The sequence below is a fragment of the Panthera pardus genome, unplaced genomic scaffold (genome assembly GCF_024362965.1).
Source record: "Panthera pardus isolate Hobbes unplaced genomic scaffold, ASM2436296v1 HiC_scaffold_17, whole genome shotgun sequence".
NCBI lineage: Eukaryota > Metazoa > Chordata > Mammalia > Carnivora > Felidae > Panthera > Panthera pardus.
Window position 1 is genome coordinate 145,442,394 of NW_026526732.1, and position 26,337 is coordinate 145,468,730.

Here is a 26,337-nt window from a genome sequence, read left to right on the forward strand (position 1 = left end):
AAGGTCATGTAACTCATACACAGTGGGATTCAAACCTAGATTGGTCTAATTTCAGTGTTCACTCTTTTTCCAGAATGCCAAACTGCCCAGGATTAAGGGCAACCCAAGGAGCAGCTACTGGCTTTGCCTTTATGATAATGATTCACTTACTAGTATTACCAGTTGGGCCTCTTAATCACATTTTTTAAATTAGAGCTACAAATAAAAACCTTGTTTTCATGAACAACATCATAAAATGGAATTATCTTTACAATGGTGAGGTTCTCCAAACTAAAACTCAGGATACATTGCTTAATAAGTTTTTCCTCCAACTGTAAATTCACATAAAGTCTCCCAAAGTTCTAAAATTAACTCACATTTTATAAAGTTATTGATATGGTAAAGAAAAAACTAAAGAAAAAAAATGTAAAACTCACTGAAAGCAGTTATGTCGCAGTCACTCATCTGCTATGAATCCAGTGCATAGGATATAATATTCACTAAATAAAACTGAATGGTTAAGTACACATTCATACTTGCCTCCTCCCTCCCTGAAAAAAACTGGCTTACTAGATTCTTAATATAGCCTAATATAATTGTTTAACTTCTAAATTTATTTATCCTACTTTATTCCACAATGGATTTAAAGCAACCTGGAACTGTACACACATAATTTGAAATGACAGTGATAACAGGAGAATAAACTCTGGACGGATGAGGTTAATATACAAATATATATTATGAGGGGCGCCTGGGTGCCTCAGTTACGTCCGACTACAGCCTAGGTCTTGATCCTGCAGTTTGTGAGTTCAAGCCCCGCATCAGGCTCTGTGCTGACAGCTCAGAGCCTGGAGGCTGCTTGGGATTCTGTGTCTCCCTCTCTCTCTGCCCCTCCTCCAATCATGCTCTCTCTCAAAAATAACCATTTAAAAAATTGAAAAAAAAATGTATATTGTGAGGTCCTTTCTAAATACCCATTAGAGGTGGGTCTCAATTTTGGCTCTGAGTCCACTAAAGCCATCACACAACAAGAGAACACAACCAGTTAAGACATGAGTCACAGGAACCATATAATAAAAACAAACTGGGTACTCAGGAGAACTGAAGAAAGGCATAATTATTCCTGTAGTAAAACCAGGGAAAAGTTCCTCCTGCGTATGTTTATGAAGGAGACACTGTATAATGTGGTAAAAATGTCCTAATCACCATTCTTACACAAATATAATAGTGGGTTTCTGATGGTTCTTTTCTTAGAGTATCCATCAGTGGAGACTTTCATAAAGCCAACATACAGTTCATTATTAGCAAAGGTGGGTGGAGAGCACATGATAGCATGGCACTCTGCTCTCTGACAGACTTAATCAAAGAGGAACTTTTAAGTGTGTTTAGAAAAAAGAGAGTAAGTTCCATGTTCCTCAGAATCCTCCAAAGAGGATTTTCACCAACTGAGCTTTTGATAGGTTTAGAGACACAGGTTTTGTTTCTGCTCCGTGGCTGGCACCTAGCTTGCAGATTTTGTGTCGCAAAGTAGAGGCAGATCAATACACGCTCCCCGCCAGGTGAGCTGCTAGGTAGAGGAAGAGAGACAGCCCCTTAAGAAAGGCGAGGGGCTGCGTACCGAGGACAAGTGCCCACACTCACAGTGTGTGGGAGTGTACAAATGACAGCACCAGGTCTTTCCTCAAAAAACAATTGGGGTTTTCCGCAACAGAATGAAGAATGAGCAATCACCTGACAAGTCTCTGAGTAATCTGTGGGGATCAGAAGTGGTTTTACAGTTTCTTTCAATGGTCGTAGATGACTTCACTAATCCCTGAATGATGTTAATGAGAAAAAAATGAACCCTCAATCATGGTTAAAAAGACAAACACAATTTTATTTTTGGAAACTAATGAAAAATGTAAATATATTAAAATTTGTAGTTACAATGAATTAACAAATTCTCATTAGTGCATTAATTAAAATACCTAAGGGGAGAGGTACCTGCGTGGCTCAAGGGGTTAAGCATCAACTAGATTTGGGCTCAGGTCATGATCTCATGGTTCATGGGATCCAGTCCCACGCCTGGCTCTGTGCTGACATGAAGCCTGCTTGGGGTTTTTTCTCTCTCTCTCTCTGCCCCTCCCCTGCTCACGCACGTGTGCGCTCTCTCTCAAAATAAATAGACTTTAATGTGTATCTAAGGGGAAAGAAATAGTTTGCAAAAACATGACATCTCTTCTCCCGATCATACAGTTTGAGGCTTTTTTCCAATTGAATTCAGGTTAATGGATAACAGCCTTTAAAATGTGCCTTTTAAATAACTAAGTAATTTATACTACTAACTTGGGAACTTTCTCTTTACCTAGAACACCTGATACAAATTTCAATATACAGCATACTGGAAATATTTTTTGGCACACATCTCCCTCTATTACAGAAATCCACTTTTCCTTTCTTCTAAATTCAGGCAAATGTGCAAGTATCCCTGGAGTTTTTTATTTTTATGCTCTACCCCTCCATTTTGGAAATAATGTCATGAAAATAAGGCAAATTTATGCAAAAACTAGAACTCAAGTTTTGATTTAGGAACCTCAAAAAATATTCAGAGAAGCAAGAAACTTAAAACTTAAAACGGACTTTAAAAACTTGTAACATTTGAAACATTATTAGTTTTTTTTAAAATATCTTCACTAACTCTCAAATACTTTTTCTAAATAACACTTTGATTTTTTTTAAAAAATCACAAAATTATTTGACTATTTGCAACTATATATAGTACTTTTAAGTGGAATTTCTTACAATAACACTTTCATACTTATGGGCAGAACAACAGATGTTATTAACACAATTGTTACAAGTATGTACAACATGACCAGTTCTCTAGCTTTTCAGTTTTAAATATTCCTCTCAAAGAAGCTCAAAACACAAATAACATATAAAAAACCCTATCAACAGATTAGTACCCTGAATGGAAAAAGGAATTTAATTGACCACATAACTCGCCTTACATAACTATTAAGAACTTTTATGCAAATTCAGTATTTTCATGAAAATCTCATTCAGATAGGAAAATGTATTTGTGACAGCATTTATCAGGGACACTAGTTATGTGGCTGGAATTCAGGGCATGACAACACATATACGAGATACTTGCCACTCCTGATTGGCCCAATTCTTGCTGCAAAACTTCTAAGCAACTGGAGCAAAAATGTTTTTCACAATTGCTTCAATTTTTATTAGCCTGATGAAAACTTAAATTCAAACAATGCAGAAATTCACTTAGACGTGCAGTCTAAAAACCCAAACTGGGGCGCCTGAGTGGCTCAGTTTGTTAAACATTGGACTCAGGATTTCGGCTCAGGTCATGATCTCAAGGTGGTGAGATCGAGCCCCACCCACTGCTCTGGGTGCAGAGCCTAAGGTTCGTTCTCTCTCTCTCTCTCTCTCTCTCTCTCTCTCTCTCTCTCTCTCCTGTTGTCCCTCCCCTGCTCATTCCCCCTCCCCTTCTAAAAAACAACAAAACAAAAACAAAACAAGAAAGAAAATAAAATGATTTTTGTAAGATATTTCTTCATTGAAGCTTTAAAAGTCGCAGTGGAGGGATGTCTGGGTGGCTCGGTCAGTTAAGCCTCCAGCTCTTGATTTTGGCTCAGGTCATGATCTCATGGTTCCTGAGATTGAGCCCCACATTAGACTCTGTGCTGACAGCACAGAGCCTAGTTGGGATTCTCTCTCTTTCTCAAAATAAACAAATAAACTTTATAAATAAGTAAATAAATGCCACAGTGGTGTCTATTACCATATTTTTTTTACTTTATTTTTTATTTTAGAGAGAGAGAGACAGTACAAGCAGGGGAAGGGCAGAGAGAGAGGGAGAGAAAGAGTCACAAGCAGGCTCCATGCTCAGTGCAGAGCCCGACGTGGGGCTCAATCCCACCAACCTGGGATCATGACCTGAGCTGAAACCAAGAGCCCAATGCTCCACCAACTGAGCCACTCAGGTGCCCCTGTTAACGTATTTTTTTTATTGCAAATGCAAAATGATACATATGCATCAAGAACAATAGTTACGTCATATTGATTACAAAAATATTACATGTGGATTATTTTATTACATGTGGCATTATTTTCCCAAGCCCCATTAGAATGTTGTCACCATGGGTTTATCTTCTCTACTTTTGTGTTTGAAAACTTCAGTAACAAACGTTTTGAAGTTATCATTAAATAATTTTTAACTGCATGCAAGCAAATATGAAATAAACTAACCATGTTACATTGTAACTGTTTAGTATTACAATCAATGAACTTTGCTTTGCTACTACAATTAAAAGGCTTTTACAGTAATAGTGCTGATAGGCTTCATATCCAGAAAAGCACCCTTACAAGTATATGCTATGAACATGAGTATCTATAGATGCATGTAACAGGCATTAACGTGCCTTCACAATTTTTGGTTTGCTTAGTCTGTGACTCTCCATCTTATATGACATATATTTTACAGTAACATTTAATGTATTACCCCCAAATTTGGTGGCTTAAACAAGATTTATTATCTGACAGTTTTTGTGAGTCAGGAATTGGGGAGCAGGATGCTGAGTGGTTCTGGCTCATAGTCTCTCATGAGGGTGCAGTCAGGATGCTGGCCTTAGTTGGCTACAGTCATCTGAAGGCTTGACCGAGGCTGGAAGTGCCACTTCCAGGATGGCTGCCTTACATGGCTTTGGCAGGCCTCAGTTCTTCGCAATGCGGGCTTCTCTTCGGGACTGCTTGGGTGTCTTCTCAGCATAGCTGCTGGCTATCCCTGAAGTGGTGGTTCTCAACTGAAGGCAGTTTTCCCCCAGGGGATATTGGATAATGGCTGAGTCATTTTTGCCTATTACACTTGAGGGGGGGGCAGTGTTGAGGGGGCTGGGGAGGGGGGTGCTATTGGCATCTCTGTATGGGTAGAGGCCAGGGATACTGCTAAACATCCCTCACAGCAAAGAGTTATCTGGCCCAAAATGTCAATAGTGCTGAAGTTGAAAAACTGCTCTAGGGAAACTCATTTCAGAGAAACGTTCAGAGAAAAGAGCAAGATGGGGGCCACATATCTTTTATGACCTACCCTTAGAAATCACACTCCATCATTACTACACATTCCATATATTAGAACAGTGAGTCAGTAAGTCCAACCTTCACTGAGGGTGAAGATTATGAGCTCCACCTCTGTAAAGGAGAAGCATCAAATAATTTATGGTCATATTTTTAAATCACTAAACAGAGTGACTTGATTTTTTTAAACAAAATATTGGAATTTTCGAGATATCTCAGTTACTTTTGGGAATATTGTATTACTTAAGAATCTTTTTACTGCCCAAGAAAAATCACTGGAATTCCATTTAACAAAGCTACTTTTCATCCTAGTGAATGGTCTCTGAGGGATTTTGATGCTCTAATCTCAAATTTTTCTATTAAGCATAAACGTATGCGGTGTGATACAGAGAAAAGTAAACTAGTAGTCAAAAGATCTGAGTTCTAGTTTTGGTTCTGGCACTTCCTAGCAGGTGATCTCAGACAAAGTTTCTACAAGCCTGTTCCCAAATCAATAAAATGGGGGTATCACCAGCTCTCTTTATCTCACAATGCTGTTTTGAGGTTCAAATAAGATTATGTGACTACTTTACGAACTATAAAAGATAGTTTTAAATGTTTTAAGTTGAGGGGTGCCTGGGTGGCTCAGTCAGTTGAGCGTCCGACTTCGGCTCAGGTCATGATCTCACAGCTCATGAGTTCAAGCCCCACGTCGGGCTCTGTGCTGACAGCTCAGAGCCTGGAGCCTGCTTCAGATTCTGTGTCTCCCTCTCTCTCTGTCCCTAACCCACCTGCATTCTGTCTCTCTCTCTCAAAAATAAATAAACATTAAAAAAAATTTAAATGTTTTAAGTTGAAATAACATGCTATTATAAAATAGTTTCACAATCAGCTTCCAGCATGGGGTTTAACACATAGTAGATTCTCAATATGTATTTTTAGATCTCTTATTCTCAAATCTGAGGTTGAGTAAACCTCTGAGATAACAGTAAAATAGAGAAATTAAAATATAATTGAGGGACCAAATCCTTGATCATTTGTTGTCATGATATGGATAACTAAAATATAGTTTCCTCAAGTTAAAATATACATTATTCAGCAATTAGATAGGATCTAAGACTACAATCAGCAACATAATGTAGCCAATATTTTAGACACTGAACTAAAACAAAAAACAAAAAAAATCCCTTTATTATTTGTTTCTCCTTCCCATGAAGGAGAGCAGAAGCTATAGGTGATCTGTGTATCCTCCAGTACCTGGAACATAATGCAAGATTAATAAATACATACCAAAACAGGTAGTTCTTGACCTCAAGAAACTGAGAAATCTAGCTGGGGAGTCAGAATAAATACTCACATAAACAAATCACTGAAGACTTTTAAAAGCAATACATTTGCTTCTTCCAATCCATTCTACACACTCCAGTCAGTATCAATTTTAAAACACTTTTCTCACGATACTTTACAACTCAAGAAACTTTAACAGCCCTCCATGGCCTAGAAAAATGCAACTGCCTTAGCCCTATTCCAGACCTAGTTCTTCATTTCTGGGTGTAGGACCCAAGTGCCTACAAATGATTCGGAAGTATAACCAGAATCTACAAAAGCTCCACAAATGATTCTGAAGTACAACCGGAATGAGAATCACAACTGGGTTCACCCTACCTGAGATATTCTTGCTGTCAAGCTAGTCCATCTCATAGCTAATTCTCTTAGTTATGTTTTCTCCTGTTACCTTAAAACATTCCCTCTCCTCCTCTCCAAATACTACCCATCTTTCAAAATAATCTTCAAATGCTTTTTCTTCCATGAAACCACTCAAACTACAAAAGCCCACAACGCACCCATACCTCTAGACACATCAATACCTTTTTTATATACACAGTTCACTTATATTTTATGTCTACTTCTTTTAACATTGATGGACATTTAACACTAATGGATGACCAACAGATTTTCTTCACTACAGTAAATCCAAAGCATAAACGAATACATATACACACACATTTCTAACTCTCAAAATCATGCTGCCTTAATATTAGTTACAGAAACCTTCAGGTACTTGACTCATTATATGATTGCAGTTTTCATGAGCACTGTCATTTATCAGTGCCAATGAAAGCTTCCTTCAAACATCACCTCCATATCTCTTAGGATGAACCATATAAGCTTATAACATCAATCTATTCATAGGGTAGTTAGTGCCACATTTGAGATCATCCTCAAGCAATGTGTAGAAAAATTATCAAGGGAAAGCATGAAACATTACATTTCAATGGACTTGAAATCCAAAGGGTTAGATATTTCTGAGATAAGGTTTGGAAATACAAATATGGACATACAAGTGTATGAGCAAGGCTACTGTTAAGATTGTATCAGATGATGAATTCAAAAAGAATATGTACAGAAAGTATAGTTTTTCTATCTTTTTGGAGGTGGAAGGTTCAAGTTATCCTATCTAGTTTTTCCTCAGGGTTAATCAATCCAAATATGTAGGGTTATATAAGTAGGTCTCAACAAAGGGTGATTTGTCCCCAGGGGACATATGGCAACGTCTAGAGACATTTTTCGTTGTTACAACTGGAGGTTGCTACTGGCATCTAACAAGTAGGGTACAGGGATGCTGCTAAACATCCTACAATGCCTAAGAGCCTCCCACCAACAAAAAAAATTATCTCAGCCAAAATGTCAATAGGTTATATTATATTTGGAAATGTAAACACAGCTTGATAGATGTTCATAAAACTGTCAGTTTTCTTAATTTGCTATTTTCCTCCCTTTGGTTCCTTTTAGCATCGATATCATTTAACTTATTGAGATTGCTAACCTCAAAGGAGATCATTCAAAGCATAAAGAAGGCACTTAGGACGCTAAACTAGGATAGAAAATGAAGTAAGACAAACGTATAATGTCAAGAAAACTATTAGAAGTTTATCAATATAAGATGTCAACATCGATATTTCACTTCGACTTAGTACTAAAATCATTAGGAAGCCTAATTTTATTACACCAAATGAGGAAGATAACTAAGATTTTCCGAGCATTTGGTAGCCTGGAGCAGAAAACGTAAATAGAAACTATTATGCAAAAGTCTAAGTTCAAGAGGCTCAAGTTAGCTAAAGCCCTACATGGATAGGACAGAAGAGGGGGGTAAAAAAAAAAAAGAAAGAAATAGCTCTTGGGGATATTAAGAATAAAGCATTTATTTCTGGGGATAAAGTTCTTTTTACCACAGGAATGAGGAAATACAAAAAAGAAGAATTCGATATTACACTTGCATAACCCAGACACTTCAGGCTGAATGTCACAGGACAGACTAAGGGCATGATTAAGGGCACCATCCCAAGTGGAAGTACAGGACTGGGTTAAGAATCTAAAGGACCTCTACCCTCACAGTCCCTTGCTTCCCCTAAAACACAGCCTCCCTGAGCCCTAGGCAGATCAAAAGAAGAAGTTCTGACCTATTGTGGGCACGTGCTGATGTCATCACTTTCTAGATGTGAATCATCAGATGAAAAGGCTTCTCTGACACAGATATCCAATACATATCCTTACACAAAGTTGCCTTAGATATAAAAAGTGACCAGTATATCACTAGAGTCAAGAGAGACACAAAAGAATCTAAAAGAAAATTTCAAGGGAAGCAGTAGAAACCTAAAGGTAGATATGAGATGGCAACTTAAGTGAAAGAATGCAGAATAGAACAGCTACAGAGGACATCCAAAGCAACCTCTGAGGAACCAATGTAAACGTGTCCCTTTTAGACTGGTATGTTCAAAAGCAGGCACCCTTCCTGCTTTTTCAGTTTTTTTTTTTTTATCTTTATAAACACAACACCTAACACAGTGCTTAGCACTGCCAATATTGAATTAATGAATTCAAGAAAACAAAGGGGACAGTTGGTATGCTTTTTTGCCTTTTTTTTTTTTTTTGTGGCATGGTTGTGTGTTGTGTGATGCCTACACTCTGGACCATAAGCCTGCAAAAGCAACCAATGCATACTTGTGGGCAGACTGACAGTAAAACACACATACTCACATACCTTCCTTCATGTCACAGGCACAGTGACAATACCACCAAGGCCTAGAGGTTTTGAGGAAAACAAGGAAATCTGTAACAACATCATTCAAAGTAACAGGAGCCAACGTGTTCAGGGTCTAAAGTTACTCAGACAGCAGCTAGACAAAATAAACATTTGTTCTATTACCTTTTTGTTATGTTGCCATGGGAATCTGTGTTTAGGAACACTTATTTTCCGCAACTAGATGATAGAGCAGTAAAAGGGGGATAGCTCCCGTGAAAGAGGAGAGAAGCCTGTATCTATAAAGGCAAGGAAGACAATAAATCCTATGGGGTTTTGTAAGGTCACATACATGCAGGATCTTTCAATCTATTCAAATTAATCGATCTATTTCAATTCATTCAAGTTAACAGAGACGGCTTTGGAGCCTCACAGCTAAAACATTAGTAACAGGTAACAGTCATCGGGGGAAGGTGGAGGAATGTAAAGCAGATGCAGAGCCAAATAAAACAAAAAATAAATGAGATCTGCAATGCTGAAGGCAGGTAAAAATGTCTTTTAAAATATGACCCAATAGTACGAAAAAACCTAGAAGCCCAAAGAAGTTAGAAAACATTCAACCTGCCAGCAGGCTAATCTTCTTTTGTCAGCAGAAGTCTAGAGCTAATCTCTTTGCTCCCTTCCTTTTGGCAACAGAAACCTGAAAAAGTGAAATAAGCCCATGTTATTTAAAGAGCTGGACTGGAATACCCTGAATTTCTAGGGCCCAACAAAAGTACTGGCTCCAGTACTCAGAGCCTTCTGGAATGACAGTTGTGCGCATGGGTTGGGGCAATGCACCAACTCATCGGACTCCCCCATTCTACCCTGAAGTATTATTAGCACCTCTAATGGGTGCTAACAGTTCTTACAAAAGTTCTTATAAGGCCAAGTAAGGTCCTTCGTGATCCCTGTGCATCTGCAGCCCCTCCACCCTCTTCTACTACTGTTTGGCCCCTGGTTCATTCAGTGCTAGCCAGACTGGTCTCCTAGCTATTCTGGAGAAAGAGGCCTTTGCCTCAGAGCCTTTGCAACTCCTGATCCTTCAGCCTGGAATGTTCTTCCCTCCACACCCAAGTCCAACCAGTGTTCTAGATCACTTCCTGCAGGTCTTTGCTCAACTGTCACTTCATCATCCAGGCCCATCCTGACTATCCTGCTTAAAAGTGCAACACAGCCATCCCAGTAATTCCTCTCCTTACCTTGCTTCATTTCCCCCACAGCACCAACCATCTGACATACTAAAAATTTTTTTAAATTTATTATCTACTTCTACTTTCATCCCTCTTAGAATATAATTTCTTATGGGCAAAAATTTTTGTCTGATTGTTCATACTCCATTTCCAACACCTGAAGAACGACCCATACATAGTAGACGCTCAGGGTATCAGTTTAACACACAGTCCTATCCTCAAGGAACCCATCTTTCTTTCCCTTTGCTTTCACAATCCTTACAATACTCCAAAGTTCAGATAATGGCACTAAAATCTATCCATTTGTCCATAGTCAAAACTTAGGGGTAATCCTAGACTCCTCTCTTCTATACTCTTTCTCCCCCACCTTCCACCTAGGAGCCAACAACTCAGAATCCAGGACCCATTTGTCAAAAGTGCAGAATTTACAGACCACCATTTTCCTCATTCTTAAAAATAAATTCTTAACAGGTTGAAATGCTGGAAAACCAGCTAATTTTATAAATCTTTAACACACATGCACTTAATTTATGAAAATCCCTGAAAGCTTTATTTACAAAAAAATTTTTCAAGTTTAAATAGTTCTCTTTTTGTTTTTGTTTTTTGTTTGTTTCTCTTGTCCTGAAAAAACATGCGCGTGACTTCTAACTACATGGCAACCATGAGAGGAAATCCCTAGGTTCCAGGTCAGGGAAACTCACTTTATGAGTTTTTTATTGAGCATTACAGTAATGATACCTCTTAGATAGGAACAAATCAATACAAAATTTCACAGTAAAAAGCAAAAATCTAATGTATTTTCAAAAGCCTGGATAAGCAACTATTTCTATAGTTATATAACACAAATATGTACAGATAGTCCCAACTTTACAAAATGCACATTGAAGAATTCCAAACCAACAGGATTCATAAATTCAGGAAATAACTATTTGCACTAATAATTACTTGGGGGAAAAAATGTAATCTGGGCAATGAGTTCATTTTTGGTCTATCAATTCTGAGGAAGAGGGGTAACTTTAATAAGTTAGGTCACTACCCCTCAGATCACCTAGGCAATGATGGTGGTAGGATTGGAGCTCTACAGTCACAGCTCTATTGCAAGTGACTCAGCAACCCTTCTTCACAAAAGAAGAGGGAAGGACAAACAGCACAAGAGATGTCATCACACAACCTCAGCAGCTTACATGTAGAGGAAAGACGACTTCTAAAGTGTCGAAACCCTAGAACCAAATCCAAGGTACCACTGGCAAGCAAGCCATTTCCTTCAACGGATGAATCTCGTTCTTCACCTATATAACTAGGTTAATAACACCAGCCTTCAGAGAGCAGGTGAAGACTGAACGATAATGCTCTGAGTGAAAATACTTTATAGTGTAAAATCCCATACAAATGTCAATGTATACTAAAGTGAGAGTGATCTAGCCCAGTGAATTTTTCCACCTTTGGATCCTAAGCCTCAGGGGCTCAATGCCATGTGCACTGTTGCCCATGAAAGGCCAAAGTCAACACACAGATCACCTCTGAAGCTGAGCTAGAGGGAAATCAAAAACAGAGCACTCTTCAGTATCAAGAAATTAAACTGGCAGAACTGAAAAGCCAGAGATTCAGAATACTCTTATTTAAAAATGGGAGCCAGCAGAAAAGCATCAGTTAAAAAAAAAAAAAAAAGGATTCAATAAATAAAATACGACTTTATAACAAACTTGACTGAATTCTTTCTTAAAAGTCTTTATATATAAATAATATAAATATTTGCCACTATCTTTAAATACTTATTGGTTGGTACTGGTAACATGCAGCCAATCACCTTGCTTTTGGTTACAAACAAAAGCAAACGGGAAGAAAGATCAGCATGGGCCTATTATCACCACTAGAAAAATAAAGGGCATGCCCCCCTTACTGATCAGGAGTCAAGAAAGTCATCTTTGCATAGTCAACAATGATGTATATTCATTTATTTGTGCCCTGGCTCATCCTAAAAGGAAAAAAAAGAAGATTAAAAATGGTGAATGGCTAGTAACACTAAAACTTAGCTTTGTTTATTTTTATTATATTTATGTATATACAATCTTGTTCCACAAAGCATTCAGGAAGCTGGATTTGATATCTTAGTAAATTTTGCCATCCTCTTACTAAAAATCTTGTATGTGCTTTATATACTGATGATAAATATAAACCACATATCAAAATGCCTAGAACATAGTAAGCAATCCATAAAATGTAGTTATTATTCGCATTAGGCTATAAGCTCTCCGAGGGAATGGATTACCTCGTTCTGTCTTGTTCAGGGCTCTATCTCAAGAAACCTAGCCCGTTACCTAATCCGTAGTTGGTATTCAGTATTGTTGAATAAACAACTGAATATGACTTAAGAGTAATTCTCAACTCTCGCCTATTTTATGGCTGCCAGTGTTCCACCTCCTCTAATCAACAGCAAAGGTCTGGAAAAACCATACCCAGAGGAAAGGCATTTAAGTTCCTGTTTATATTTCCTTAAAGTCACCACAAAGAGTCCCCCCTTCTGTCTCCAAACCAGAAAATCAATGCTTCGCAACAATGTATTCTTAAACGATTTTGCTTCATTTCCCCTCACTGACAATGCACAAAGTTCCTTAAAACTTCAAGACTTGGTTTAGTTCCCTTTACCCCCTAAAAAGGAAGGGCATATTTATAAAACCTTATCAACTCTCAATTTCTAGTCTGATTCCTTGATCTTTGATTCATAGTTGGTTATCATACAGGCTGCTACTTGCTTTTTTACTATATACTTAGTACAAATTAAAATAATGAAAATAGGCTTAATATAAGAAAACTTTTTAACTTATACATCAAAGCGTATCACACTTCAGAGCAATCAAATTAGGAAACTGACACATATTTTAGTGAGGCTGCATTCCTTGAAACACTTTCAGAGATTCTTTTTTGGAACAGACCTCAGATCCAGTTCTACGAGTCACACAAGAAATTCTGTCATTACTTTACAGTTACAACTCCTATTTGACCTAAAACTGTATCATCAACTTGAATGCCTAATCTTTTTCACCAGACGTGAGTACAAACTCTCTTATTTGGATTCAGTTTGATTTTGTTATTCCCTAAAGTCAAATCTGCTCCCAAAGGATGAAGGTAGCAAAAAATAACACAGGCTCCAGAAAGGATACTAAAAGAAATTTAAAAAAAAAAAAAAAAAAAGTTTTCTGCAACACCCGAAAAACTGCTAATTGAAAGAAAATCTTCATGTAACTCTGAATGAGAGAACACTTACTTGTAAATCCAAATTTTGATATTTTCAATCCAAAATCAGTTACATTTATTTACAGTCAATTGTCACATAGTATCAGATGTATATTCCTCCACCAATATACCATAGGTTACACTTCCAATCCCTTGGGGAAATACTACTAAAAAACAATGAACAAGCTCTGCCTCCCTGTAAAAACACTTAAGAAACTTAACAGTGGAGGTCTCTGAGGAAAGGAATAGCAAGGTTGGGGAACAAGAAAGGAAATGAGGCTTTTCAATGTGGAATGTATTACCTATTTTTAAAAATCTGTTTAACAAAGTACTTCAAAGTGTCAGAAACTGCAGGCTTCTGTAAGCCAGAAAGCATAGTACTAAAGAAATGTAAAGGTCATTTTAATGACACTTTACTGTAAATCTGGATCTCTAGTTCCAGTGCAAAGCTGTTCATACCAACAACAGGAAAACTGCAAGCAGTTCTTTTGAAGTTCACTCAACTCCCCATAGTTAAGATATTCTGCTTTACCATTCCATTAAAGTTTAAGCATCATTGGAAACAAAAACTTGGTACTACAAAAATTAACGTGTCAATTCAAGAATGAAAAATAGAGGTAAAATAATCAGCTATTAAAGGAGCCACAATCCAAATACATCTTTGAAAATGAGCAAACAAATAACACACACACATATATGTGTATATGTAGTAAAATGTTGCAAATTCCCTTAAAATGTAAACTGTCGCACTATAAAAATGGGGAAAGATGTCAAGGTGGTATCATCAGCAACTTAACTCAAGCAGCTTGAACTAGAAAATGCAATATGATCTGTTGCTTGACACAGTTGCACAATCTCAATTACCCAGAAGATTCTACCAAACAGGAAATTCATAATGTGACTTTAAGAAACACAGGAATTACAAAGATTAACACGTCCAAAAGCCTGGAGTTTGTTCCAAAACAAAAAAAATAATTTTATAAAGGCCCTTTTCAAATGATGCATGCGCATGAATACATGAATTACTCTCAGATCAGCAGCTCTCAAGACACAGTAAATCTAAACTACAGTGTATAAAACCTAAGTTAGTGAAACATTTCGGATCCAGAAGTTTTATATCAATTTCATTTAAAACACACAATGTGAATGAAAGCTGAGATGTGTCTCTTCCTTCCTCTGGGTTACATTCCATATCCTTATGAAAACCATGGTGTACCTCACGCTACAAATGGAGACAAGTTCCCTGCAAACTCTCTAAGGGACTTTGAAAACACAGTTATTCGCAAGATGTCTTGCAATTAAAAAAACAACATTTACAATACCTCCCAGCATTGTCAACAACTTTTTGACCTCGAGCGCGTCCAACGGGTCTGAATCTCACTTGCTCCAAAGGAGAAAACTGTTTTGTCAAACAATACCTAAATGAGCAGCGGTATGTGACTAATCAGTGAGGCCGCCAGTTTCTCAAGCTGCAGTATTCTTGCAGGCACTACCACCCACCCCCACTCTGCGAAAAGGAAATACGCTTTCAGCCGAATCGGAAACACACCACTCAAGCTGGCACTGGGCTCGCCGAGATAAAGTCGGTATTTCGGGCTCTATGGGTCGCTGCTGATTCAAGTGCGAATTCAAAAAGAATGCTTCTCAAAAGGAGATTTCGAAAGAGGTTTGCAAAAGAAGCCGGGACAGAACGCCCTTCGTCGTCAGTTTTGTTCAGACGACCGCGCTCTCCCGGTCGAGCTTTGCCCTTCTGCTTCTCCCCGCAGCTCCCAGGGCTTGTCGTCTGCTTAGAGGGCACGCTCGGCGCCCAAAGCGGGAGCACCTCCGGAGAGGGTCTTTCTGCTCCATGCGGGCAGGGAGACCCCCGATGAGACACCCCCGCCTCCAGGCCAGCCCCCGGAACAGAACCCCACCCCCCACCCCCAGCCGACAGGCGCAGGGTGCGAGCCAGGGCCGAGCTCCGGCACCACCGCCCGCCGAAGACCTGCATCTTGCACACAACTGACCACCTACCTGGAGTGCAGAGTGAGGGGTGCAAGGGGTACAGGGAGTGCAGGGCAAGGGTCGAAGGGCAGCGATGCCCTCCCCCAAGGAAAATTCCTGCCGCTTGGTGCATCGCTGAGCTGTGGGGGCAGGCCTGGCTCTGGGGCATTGAGGGCCACCCAGCCCCACCGCAGCCCCAGGCCGGGTGACACTCACCACACGGAGCCATAGGCACCGGAGCCCACCGGGGACAGGTTCTGGTAACGCTCCGGCACCTCCCAGATTGTCTTGTTCAGCTCCTGCCGGTAGAACGTGGGCCTCTCCTGAGACATCTTCCAGCGGCGGCCGCGGGGCTAGGAGGTGGCCCTAAGGGGCCCCGCCTGCGCCCGCACCGGCTCCCCGGCCCTCGTCGCCCGCCTGGCCGGGCGGGGGACCCGGCGCTGGCAGGCGGCGCAGGTGCTGCAGACGCGACCCCGCCGAGTCCCGCGCCCGCGCGGCCCCTGTCAGCCGCAGCTGCTGGAAGCGCCTCAGCGACGGGGAGCGAGCCCGGCTGAGGGCAAGGGCACGCTCCGGGGTTCGAGGCTGCGACCACCACGCTCCCCCTGCACCCTCTCCCCCACCGGGCCGACTCTAGACTGCGCCGCGGGAGTACCGCTCCAGCTGCAGCGCCCGCTGAGGTTCCAGTGGTCGCGGTTCCAGAGCCAGCGAACAGGAGCCTCTGGCCGTAATCTCGCGAGAACAGCTCCCGGGACTCTCAGCGAGTCGAGATTTTACCCAATATGGAACCCGCCCACGGGAGGGGGTTGACGACGGGAGAGGATGGGAGGAGTACTTCTCGCGAGAAAAGAGCAACAGCTGGCGACCAGAGGCAGGAACTCTCAGGGACTGTTCTTAAGGGCGCGAAGGCGGACCCGGGAAGGAGGGATAAGTGGGCAACACATGCCGCGTGCGCCCCACCGTGGTCACCGGGGCGAATGCCTGGTTCGGTGCTGGAGAGCGACAGTGACTAATAGGGTGTCGGCAAAAGAACCGAAAGATCTTTGAACTGCGGGTAGTCACCAACAGCCGAGCATCTGCTCAGTGGAACCCTTAATTTCCAAGAAATACATTTAAAAAGGTAGGTTCTGGCCAGAAAGCCGTTGTATTCCATCCGTTCAAGGACATATGGCTTATTCTTCGGAATTATGACGAAAACTGTCCCCAAAGCAAATATTAGCCCTGCATGAAGGCTGAGGTTTTTCCACACTCTTAGTGGTTCTTAAACTTTTATGTGCAGAAGAATCATTTCGGGTGCTTAAAAATGCAGAGTCCCAGGACGCACAGGGAGTCTAAGAGTATAGGGTCGGTGAAGGCGCCAAGAATGCGCATTTTTACAATATGCCCCAGGCAGTTCTGATTCAGGAAAAGTCTCCGGTATCTCCCTTTGAGAAGGATTTCTGAAATCATTACTCTGAGGATTTGAAACCGAGCCCTGCTCTGAAGAGCTTCCAGCGAAGATGATTTTAAGCATTTGATTCACTCCTCTCAGATTAAGGAGTAACAAGGCAGAGATTACACTGTTTTATGGAAGTGTTGCATTAGGCAAGTCAATTGACCTTTCTTGACCCTAGTTCCAGTTTCTGCAAAAAAAAAAAATTCCTGCCTTACATTCCCACCTAACAGGGTCATTTGTAAAGCTGAACAAGATAATAAAGTGTAAATGGGCAAGGTATTATAAACCCATACCTACCCCCCACTGTTACCAATCCTATTCCTTTGTTAAAGTTTGTTCCAATCTCTCTTAGAAATAACTAGATCCAATCCAGGACACTTCTCAACACTTCCCATGATTATTCTCTTTGGTGTTATGCTTCCCTTGGAGTGCTCAGATTTTGCTTATGCTTGTCACAGCATCTAGCACAGTGCCTAGAACATAATAGGTACCTCATAAATATTTATTGAACAAATTATGAATAATGAGCAGGATCTCCCTTAGGAGGTGGTGCAGGATCCTTAGTTCTCCTCAAAGAAAACAAAAACAAAAACCAGAGTCGTGGATGATTTGTGGAAAGTCTTTCTTGGGGGGGATTGTGTGGCTTAGCCTGGATTCTCTTGCCTAGGAGGACATGCTGCTTGAAAATGTCCCAGGACAACCTGCAGGTTAGGGAGCTTTCCAAGAAAGAATGAAGGCTGAAGGAGGAAATGAGAGCAAAAATGTCACTGAAAAAAAAAAAATGGCAAGTGGGAGTGGAAAATCAAGGAGATGAATGGACGATGGAATCCTACGGAATTCATATAATTATCCAACAAATGGGGATGGTGAGGTGAGAGTGACTGAAAGGGTAAAGATTCAGGAGGCAATCCATTCACTCACTCCTTCAACAAATCTGTACTGAATGCCTCCTAGGTGCGGGGCACTTCCGATTAATGGGGATCCGCAAACATGCTGCCTACATGGAGTTTACAGTAACAGCAGGGCAATCATCCAATCGTTCAACACAAATTTATTGAGCACTTACTGCATCTACCACATTGTTTAGGCACGGATAATACAGCAGTTAATGAACGAGATGAAATTCCCCGCCCTTATGGGGGTGACAGTTTACAAAAAGGAATAGGTCCAGTGAATGATGCGTTACACACTAACACAGTAATCGAGTCAAGTCTAAAACTGCAAAGGGGCCAAGCAGGAATACAAGGCATAGTTAGAGACAGTGACAGGGACTGAGTAAACTTCAGAAGGTTAAAGGGCAGGGAGCAGAGCAAGAGACTTGGGCTGGAGAGTGTCCTTCCGTGGGAGGAGCCAGGCTAATGATGGCAGAGAGCTAGGGTTGGAGACCTGGGTGACCTTATAGCCTCAGTTTTCCTTGTGTGTCTTCCGACCTGACAAGGTCGTCGCGTGATTTAAGTGAATTACTGTGTGCGGCGTGCCGGGCACGAGGGCTGGCATCAAGAGGGCCCCCAATCAAGAGCAGTCAAACCCCAAAGCAAGTGGAGGCCTGGGTGGCACAGATTAAAGGGCTTCCCTGGCCCCAGGAGCCCCCGCTCGGGGCTCCGCACCGTAGCTGCCCTTGCTCTCCTTCCTCGCCCCCCTCTCTGGTGCCCCGCCCGCCAGAATGCCCTCGGGTTCGGCCGCAACGGCTCGGGAACGGCCGGCGTCCGCGTCTACAGCGCCGCCAGCCAGGCCGCAGCTGCGTGGGACCTCAGCGTCCGCCCCCGCGTCCCCGCAGGGAGACCCAGGTGGAGCCGTGGCAGAGAGCCGCCCGGGGCCGGGGGCTGCAGGGTGGAGGCGGGCGCGGGCGTCCGGGTGCGGGGCACCAGCCCCGGTTGCCCTCCGAAGTCCCGGGGCGGGGGCTGCGTCAGTGGCCGGCAGGGCCCGGCGCGTCGCGGGCGCTCAGTGTTTGTGGCATGAATGAATGACGGTATCCCTGAGAGCTTATCTCTCAGAGGTATCTTCTCTGCTTGATGAAAGGCCGCCGAACCGCAAGGACAGGGGGCGATGCATGCGATTCGCAATCGGAGCCTTTCAAACTCTTTGGTCCGAGTTGCCAGAAGCCCCAGAGCTGAGCTGCAGCCTGATCCTCTCGCTACCACCGTCTGTCTCCTCCTGCGGCCCCACTGCCCAGGCGCGCCTTCTTCTTTCAGACCTCACCGCCCTGTTCATTTTATTCTTTCGGACTGCGCCCCCACTCCCACCTGCCATGGCTCCCTTCTCTTTCTTTCAACTCCTATTGATGTATCAGTGCCCCCCTGTGAAGCCTTCTCCAACATCCTCACCCTGACAATGAGTTTCTCTCCAACACACCCCACTGGACGCATCGAAGGTAGTTGTGTATGCTTTTGATGGCTGTCGACCCAGTCCTCAAGGCTCTTCATCCGCAGCCACCAGACAGCATAACTGAAGGATACTAAAAGCAGTGCACCCCGCTTGTGCCTTTGCTATATCCCAAATACATTCCCTATAAAAATGGAGGTAGTAACGGGCAAAGGGCTGTTGTTTCTGATGAAATTACAAATGCTTATTTGAAATTTTGGAAGTGGATATTACCTTACCATGATTATAGAGAATATAGGAAAGATGACAGTACGAGGCAAAAGATATTCTTGCAACTAAACTAAGGTTCAGGATTTCACATCTATCAATCAGGTTAATAGTCAGAAATTTGGGTTGCATTTAAGTTTTTTATTATTGGCCTTTAAAATACTTTCAACATATTATGTAAATAAATCAACAGATGGTTGATAGACAGGGGTAGTTTGGGGAATGCAGGGGCTAGGTCAAATGTGCCTTTTTTATTTTTTAATGTTTATTTATTTTTTGAGACACAGAGAGAGTGCAAGCGGGCAGGAGCAGAGAGAGGGGCAGAGCATCCAAAGCAGACTCTGTACTGACAGCAGCTAGCCCCATGTGGGACCCAAACTTGTGAACCGTGAGATCATAACCTGAGCGAAAGTCGGACATTCAACCGACTGAACCACTCAGGTATCCCAAGAGTGCCTGTTTTTAAAAAAACATTTTTAAAAATGTTTATTTGTTTTTGAAGGGGGGGGAGAGAGAGAGACAGAGACAGAGACAGCATGAGCGGGGGAGGGGCAGTGAGAGAGGGAGACACAGAACTTGAAGCAGGCTCCAGGCTCTGAGCGGTCAGCCCAGAGCCCGATGTGGGGCTTGAATTCATGAACTGTGAAATCATGACCTGAGCCAAAGTGGGACGCTTGATCGACTGAGCCACCCAGATGCCCCCTTTTTAACATTTTTTTTTTTTTTTTGCTTATTTATTTTTGAAGGAGAGAGAGACAGTAAAAGTGCCTGTTTTTAACAATGCCCCCAAATTGAGCATGGGAAGACTAACCAAATAAATGATAAATAAATAATTGGCTATACTTACAGCAGTCCTCACACTTTATTGTGTAGCAGAATCACCTGGAGGTTTCTTAAACCAACTGCTGGCCCATCCGCAGAGTTTCTGATTAATTAGGTCTTGCTAGGTGGGACCTGAGAATTTGTATTTCTAACATGTTCCCAGATTATGCTGATGCTATTTGTGTGGGCACCAAGTGTGGGCTACACAGATGAAAATAATTTGTTGGTAGTGAAGCCAGATGCCCAGAATCACGTTTGTAGAAAAAGAAAATGAAACCCTAGGAACTTCAGACCCATAGTCCACCCACCTAAATATTTTGTCTGATGTCAAGAAGCATCAGGGAATTGTTTTCTAAGCAGACACTTAGCTTCAAGATTATGGGTGGAACTTAGCATGTTATTGATCACACCATGTGCAAAGACCCATCACATTGATGCCCTCAGGAGTCAGCAACAGAGACCCCCTCTTGTGTTGTGTCTCAGCTGAAAGGTCATTCCCATCAGTGTATTTTGATAACTTTTTTCTGAAATGTACCACCTTCTCCACACCAAACTGCATCTGCCACTTGTAAATAGGAGCTTCTTATCATCAGAAGTGTCCTGCTAATGCATGAAAATCAACCAATAGGGTTCCTATGAAATCAAGAAAGACATAATGGAGCTGCACAAAGTCTAGAGATGACTGAAAAAAAAAAAAACCAATAAGGAATCATGTGTTTTATCTTTATCATGTGATGAGTTCTTTAAAGACAGCTTTCCTCCTGTCCCTCCTAACCAGCCTCGCTGTGGTCCCTCCCATGAGTGATGACTTTATTACTTTCCCCCTAAGCTACAGTAATAATAATGGTCTCCAACTGGACTTTCTGCCTCAGTCTCTTTCATTTCCAGCACTGTCCAATAGAACTTTCTGTGGTGATGGAAATGTTTTATACCCGCACTATTCATATTCAGTATGGTAGCCTCTGCCCCATGGGGCTGCTGAGCACTTGAACTGTAGCTAGTGCAACTGAAAAACTGAAGCTTTCATTTCATTTTATTTTAATTAAGTTAAATTTAAATAGCCACAGGTAGCCAGTGGCTACCATGCTGGATAGTATAGCTCTAGACCATACCACTGACACTTTGTCTTGCCAAAAAGCACTTCTCTGTGCATATTACTAGTCCTGCTCAAACACTTTCTTTTTTGTCATGATAAGTGTACTCTTTGATCCCTATCACCAGTTTCACACATCCCCACGACCCCCTCCCCTCTAGTAACCATCAGTTTTTTCTCTACAGTTAAAAATCTGTTTCTTGGTTTCTCTCTCTCTCTCTCTTTTTCCTTTGCTCATTTGTTTCCTAACTTCCACATATGAGTGAGATCATATGTCTTTCTCTGACTGACTTATTTGGCTTAGCATTATACTCTCTAGCTCCATCCATGTTGTTGCAAATAGCAAGATTTAATTATTTTTCATGGCTGAATATATATATATATATATATATATATATATATATATATATACACACCACATATATATTTCATGGCTGCATACACACACACACACACACACACACACACACACACACACACCACATCTTCATTCATTCATTCACCTATTGATGGATACTTGGGCTGCTTCAGTAGTTTGACTATTGCAAATAATGCTGCAATAAACAGAGGGGTGCATATATCCCTTTGAATTAGTGTTTTTGTATTTCGGGGAAATGCCCAGTAATGCAATAGTGGTTCTATTTTTAATGTTTTAAGGAACCTCCATACTGTTTCCATAGTGGCTGCACCAGTTTGCATTCCCACCAACATCCCTTTTTCTCCACATCCTTGCCAGCATTTGCTATTTCTTATGTTTTTGATTTTGGCCATTCTGACAGGTATGAGTGATATTTCATTGTGTTTTGATTTGCATTTCCCTGATATTAAGTGATGACAAAGATCTTTTCATGTGTCTGTTGGTCATTTGGATATTTTCTTTGGAGAAATGTCTGTTCATGTTTTCTGACCATTTTTAATTGTATTACTTATCTTTGGGGTATTGAGTTGTATCCCTTCTTTATATATTTCAGATACTAATCTTTTTTCAGATATGTGATTTGCAACTATCTTCTCCCATTCCGTAGGTTGCCTTTTAGTTTTGTTGATTGTTTCCTTCACTGTCCAGAAACTTTATTTTGATGTAGTCCCAATAATTGTTTTTGCTTTTATTTCCTTTGCCTCAGGAGGCATAGCTAGAAAAATGTTGCTACAGTCAATGTCAGAGAAATTACTGCCTGTGTTCTCTTCAAGGATTGTTATAGCTTCAAGTCTTGCATTTAGGTCTTTAATTCATTTTGAGGGTTTTTAAAAAAAAATGTTTATTTATTTATTTTGAGGGAAAGAGAGAGTGAGAGAGCATGTGTGTGAGTGGGGAGGGGCAGAGAGAGAAAGAGAGAGACAATCCCAAGCAGCCTCTGCGCTGTCAGCACAGAGCCCTATGTGGGGCTCCATCACACGAACTGTGAGATCATGACCTGAATTGAAATCAAGAGTCAGATGCTTAACCGAGAGCCACCCAGGCACCCCTTGAGTTTATTTTTGTGTATGGTGTAAGAAAGTGTCCAGTTTCATTCTTTTGCATGTTGCTGTCCAGTTTTCCTGACACCATTTGTGGAAAAGACTTTTTCTCACTGTGTATTTATTCCTCCTTTGTCAAAGATTAATTGACCATATAATTGGGGGTTTATTTCTGGGTTTTCTATTCTAGTGTATTGACCTTTGTGTCTGTTTTTGTGCCGGTACCATACAGTTTTAATTACTATCACTTTGTAATATAACTTGAAGCCTGGAATTGTTATACCTCTGGTTTTGTTTTTCTTATTCAAGATTGCTTTGTCTATTTGGTGTCTTTTGTGGTTCCATACAAATATTAAGATTGTTCTAATTCTGGGAAAAATGCTGTTTCAAATACTAAGTAGCTAAAAAATCCAGGTTCAACCCAGCATTTTAGGCCCTCCAGGAATAGGCCTCAACCTACCTTTTTGGGCTTGACACTGACTTTACTCCATCTACTAAATTACTTGCTTTATATTATCTCTGTAATTTTATCTTATTTTCTTCCTGAAATACCTGATTCTTCTCCCTGCCCCCAGTTTAGACAGTGCAGAGCTCAAATCATATCCCCCCTCCCCCAGGAGGCCTTTCTCATCCCCCTAGGTTGGAATTATTAACCCGACTCTGTAGGTCACATGGTATTTGGATGTAGCATTTTTTGGAGCCAGAAAGATGGAGTTCAGGTTCTGGCTCTGCTATTTGACTCTGAGAAACTCAAACTAAACTCATCAGTAAAATGGGTACAATCAGTATCAGGAAAATACTACCTCTCTTGAGAGGATGTGTGTGAAGAACCTGCCAAATAGCAGGGCAGCAATAAATGTTAATACCTGTCTTTCCCACTTCTAAACTCTTACAGCACTATATTTTGGGATTTTTATTCTACTAAACTACAGAGTCTTTGTTCTTTTGTATCCCCAGAGCACCTAGCATTCAGCAAATGTTTGTGGGATACTAAATTAATTGACCACAGATGAAATAGTAGGTGAATTCTTAAGTCACAAATGAAGGCCAAGAGAGACACCTGGGTGGCTCAGTCGGTTAAGTGTACGACTTCAGCTCAGGTCATGATCTCATGGTTCGTGAGTTCAAGCCCTGCATCAGGCTCCATGCTGACAGCCTAGAGCCTGCTTCAGATTCTGTGTCTCCCTCTCACTCTCTGCCCCTCCCCTGCTTGTTCTCTCTCTCTCTCTCTCTCTCCCTCAAAAATAAATGAACATTAAAAAAATGTTTTAAATAAAGGAAGGCCAAGAGTACATATGGTAGAAATTTATAAAATTGTGAAAATAAAAGCAGACAGACCTATCCAAACTTAGTCTGGTAGATGGGGGCTACCTCTCAAAATATCAGTGATGTAGATTGAAGACAATAAAATGAAATCTTACTTTCTGTAAGTGAACTAGTGGGATACAATACCTCCAAAGGGTGTGACAACAGAAAACGTATACACTTTAGCGTGGAAAGAGAGAGAAATTCTTGGGGGAAAAAGCTCTTGGTGCAAAGGCCACACCCTGATGGTCCATTGGCTGATTTCTGGCCTGCAGAGGTGTTTTGTTCAATGGGATATGTAAAGTGATGGACAACACTTCCAAGTCAGATAAAAATCTGAGATAAAAAATTATGGCTTCTCTTGAAAAAGATCCAATCTGTGGGTACCTGGATGACTCAGTCGGTTAAGCTTCTGACTTCGGTTCAGGTCATGACCTCACAGTTCCTGAGTTCCAGCCCTGAGTTGGGCTCTGTGCTGACAGCCTGGAGCCTGCTTCAGATTCGGTGTCTCCCTCTCTCTGCCCCTCCCTCTGCTCAGTCTCTCTCTCCTTCAAAAATAAATAAACATAAAAAAGTTTTTTTAGGGGCGCCTGGGTGGCTCAGTCGGTTACGCAGCCGACTTTGGCTCAGGTCATGATCTCACGGTTCGTGAGTTCGAGCCCCGCGTCGGGCTCTGTGCTGACAGCTCAGAGCCTGGAGCCTGTTTCAGATTCTGTGTCTCCCTCTCTCTGACCCTCCCCCATTCATGCTCTGTCTCTCTCTGTCTCAAAAATAAATAAACGTTAAAAAAAATTAAAAAAAAATTTTTTTTTAAATAAAGAAAGGAAGAAAAAGATCTGATCTGGTCATGCTGGGCCCCACGTGACCCATGCCAGCTGGAAATGAGTAGCCTTTGGTGCCTCTGTCAGCTCCAGTGTCCCTCCACCCCACCCCCCACCCAGTACCTCGATGGGCATATATTGCCTGCTTCATGCCAACCCCACCTTAGTGCCATTTTCAGGAACAAAATGCTGGATTCAAGACCCTGGACCCAACCCAGGATGGCAGTTTTCATCATCTCATTATACTCAGCAGGTTACTGGGCTCTCTCAGTTGCCAGGAACAGATACATTCCAGTAAAGGAAGCTTGTTGTAAGATTACATAGGAAGGGGCGCCTGGGTGGCTCAGCTGGTTAAGTGTCTGACTTCATCTCAGGTCATGACCTCACAGTTTGTAGCTTCGAGCCCTGCACTGGTCTCTCTACTGTCAGCAAAGAGCCTGCTTCAGATCCTCTGTCCCCACCCTTCGTCCCCTCCCCCATTCACACTTTTTTTTTTCTCTTTCTCAAAACTAAACATTAAAAAAAATATTACATGGGAAAAGTAAGGAAGACTGGATGAATATTCCTACAGGTGGGGGAAAGAAAGGGAAAAATATTGCTTATTTTAACGTACAGTTCTGTTTCTTTCTGTAAAAGACACAAATTACTAATTCTCTCTTGTTTTTTAATTTTTAATTTTTTTAAAATTTACATCCAAACTAGTTAGCATCTAGCGCAACAATGATTTCAGGAGTAGATTCCTTAGTGCCCCTTACCCATTTAGCCCATCCCCCCTCCCACAACCCCTCCAGTAACCCTCTGTTTGTTCTCCATATTTAAGAATCTGTTTTGTCCCCCTCCCTGTTTTTATATTATTTTTGTTTCCCTTCCCCTATGTTATCTGTTTTGTCTCTTAAAGTCTTCATATGAGTGAATTAATATGGTTTGTGTCTTTCTCTGACTAATTTCACTTAGCATAATACCCTCCAGTTCCATCCACGTAGTTGCAAATGGAAAGATTTCATTCTTTTTGATTGCCAAGTAATACTCCATTGTATATATATACCACATTTTCTTTATCCATTCATCCATTGATGGACATTTGGGCTCTTTCCATGCTTGGGCTATTGCTGATAGTGCTGCTATAAACATAAGGGTGCATGTGTCCCTTCGAAACAGCACACCTGTATCCCGTGGATAAATGCCTAGGAGTGCAATTGCCGGGTCGTAGGGTAGTTCTATTTTTAGTTTTTTGAGGAACCTCCATACTGTTTTCCAGAGTGGCTACACCAGCTTGCATTCCTACAAATTACTAATTCTCTTAAGTGATACATTGT

General features: G+C 41.4%; 2 protein-coding genes and 1 long non-coding RNA gene across 10 annotated transcripts in view; 1 reads left to right on the top strand and 2 right to left on the bottom strand.

Moving 5' to 3' along the window:
- MAPK14 (mitogen-activated protein kinase 14) overlaps nucleotides 1-16,186 on the bottom strand; it is a 74,328-nt gene extending 58,142 nt beyond the window's left edge. For 2 of the 6 annotated variants that reach the window (XR_002081992.2, XM_019456907.2), the window contains exon 1: nucleotides 15,718-16,177. Coding sequence is in view for 5 of the 6 variants with exons in the window: in XM_019456907.2 (XP_019312452.1) it covers nucleotides 15,718-15,833 (116 nt within the window). In the remaining variant the exon portion in view is untranslated. Of the gene's footprint in view, nucleotides 1-15,717 lie in introns of all 6 variants that reach the window. The other 4 variants (XM_019456905.2, XM_019456904.2, XM_019456908.2 and 1 more) reach the window with 4 other exon arrangements.
- LOC109271513 (uncharacterized) lies at nucleotides 3,970-13,794 on the bottom strand. Its single transcript, XR_002081993.2, has 2 exons — nucleotides 9,239-13,794; nucleotides 3,970-9,114 (listed from the first exon to the last, which is right to left on the bottom strand). It is a non-coding gene; the product is annotated as an uncharacterized LOC109271513 (long non-coding RNA).
- Nucleotides 16,187-16,268: 82 nt separating the features above from the next.
- Nucleotides 16,269-26,337, top strand: part of SLC26A8 (solute carrier family 26 member 8) — an 84,484-nt gene continuing 74,415 nt past the window's right edge. For 2 of the 3 annotated variants that reach the window (XM_053905089.1, XM_019456901.2), the window contains exon 1: nucleotides 18,582-18,720. In XM_053905089.1, the coding sequence (XP_053761064.1) occupies nucleotides 18,597-18,720 (124 nt within the window). In that variant the 5' untranslated portion in view covers nucleotides 18,582-18,596. Of the gene's footprint in view, nucleotides 16,619-18,581; nucleotides 18,721-26,337 lie in introns of those variants that run through there. The other variant, XM_019456902.2, reaches the window with a different exon arrangement.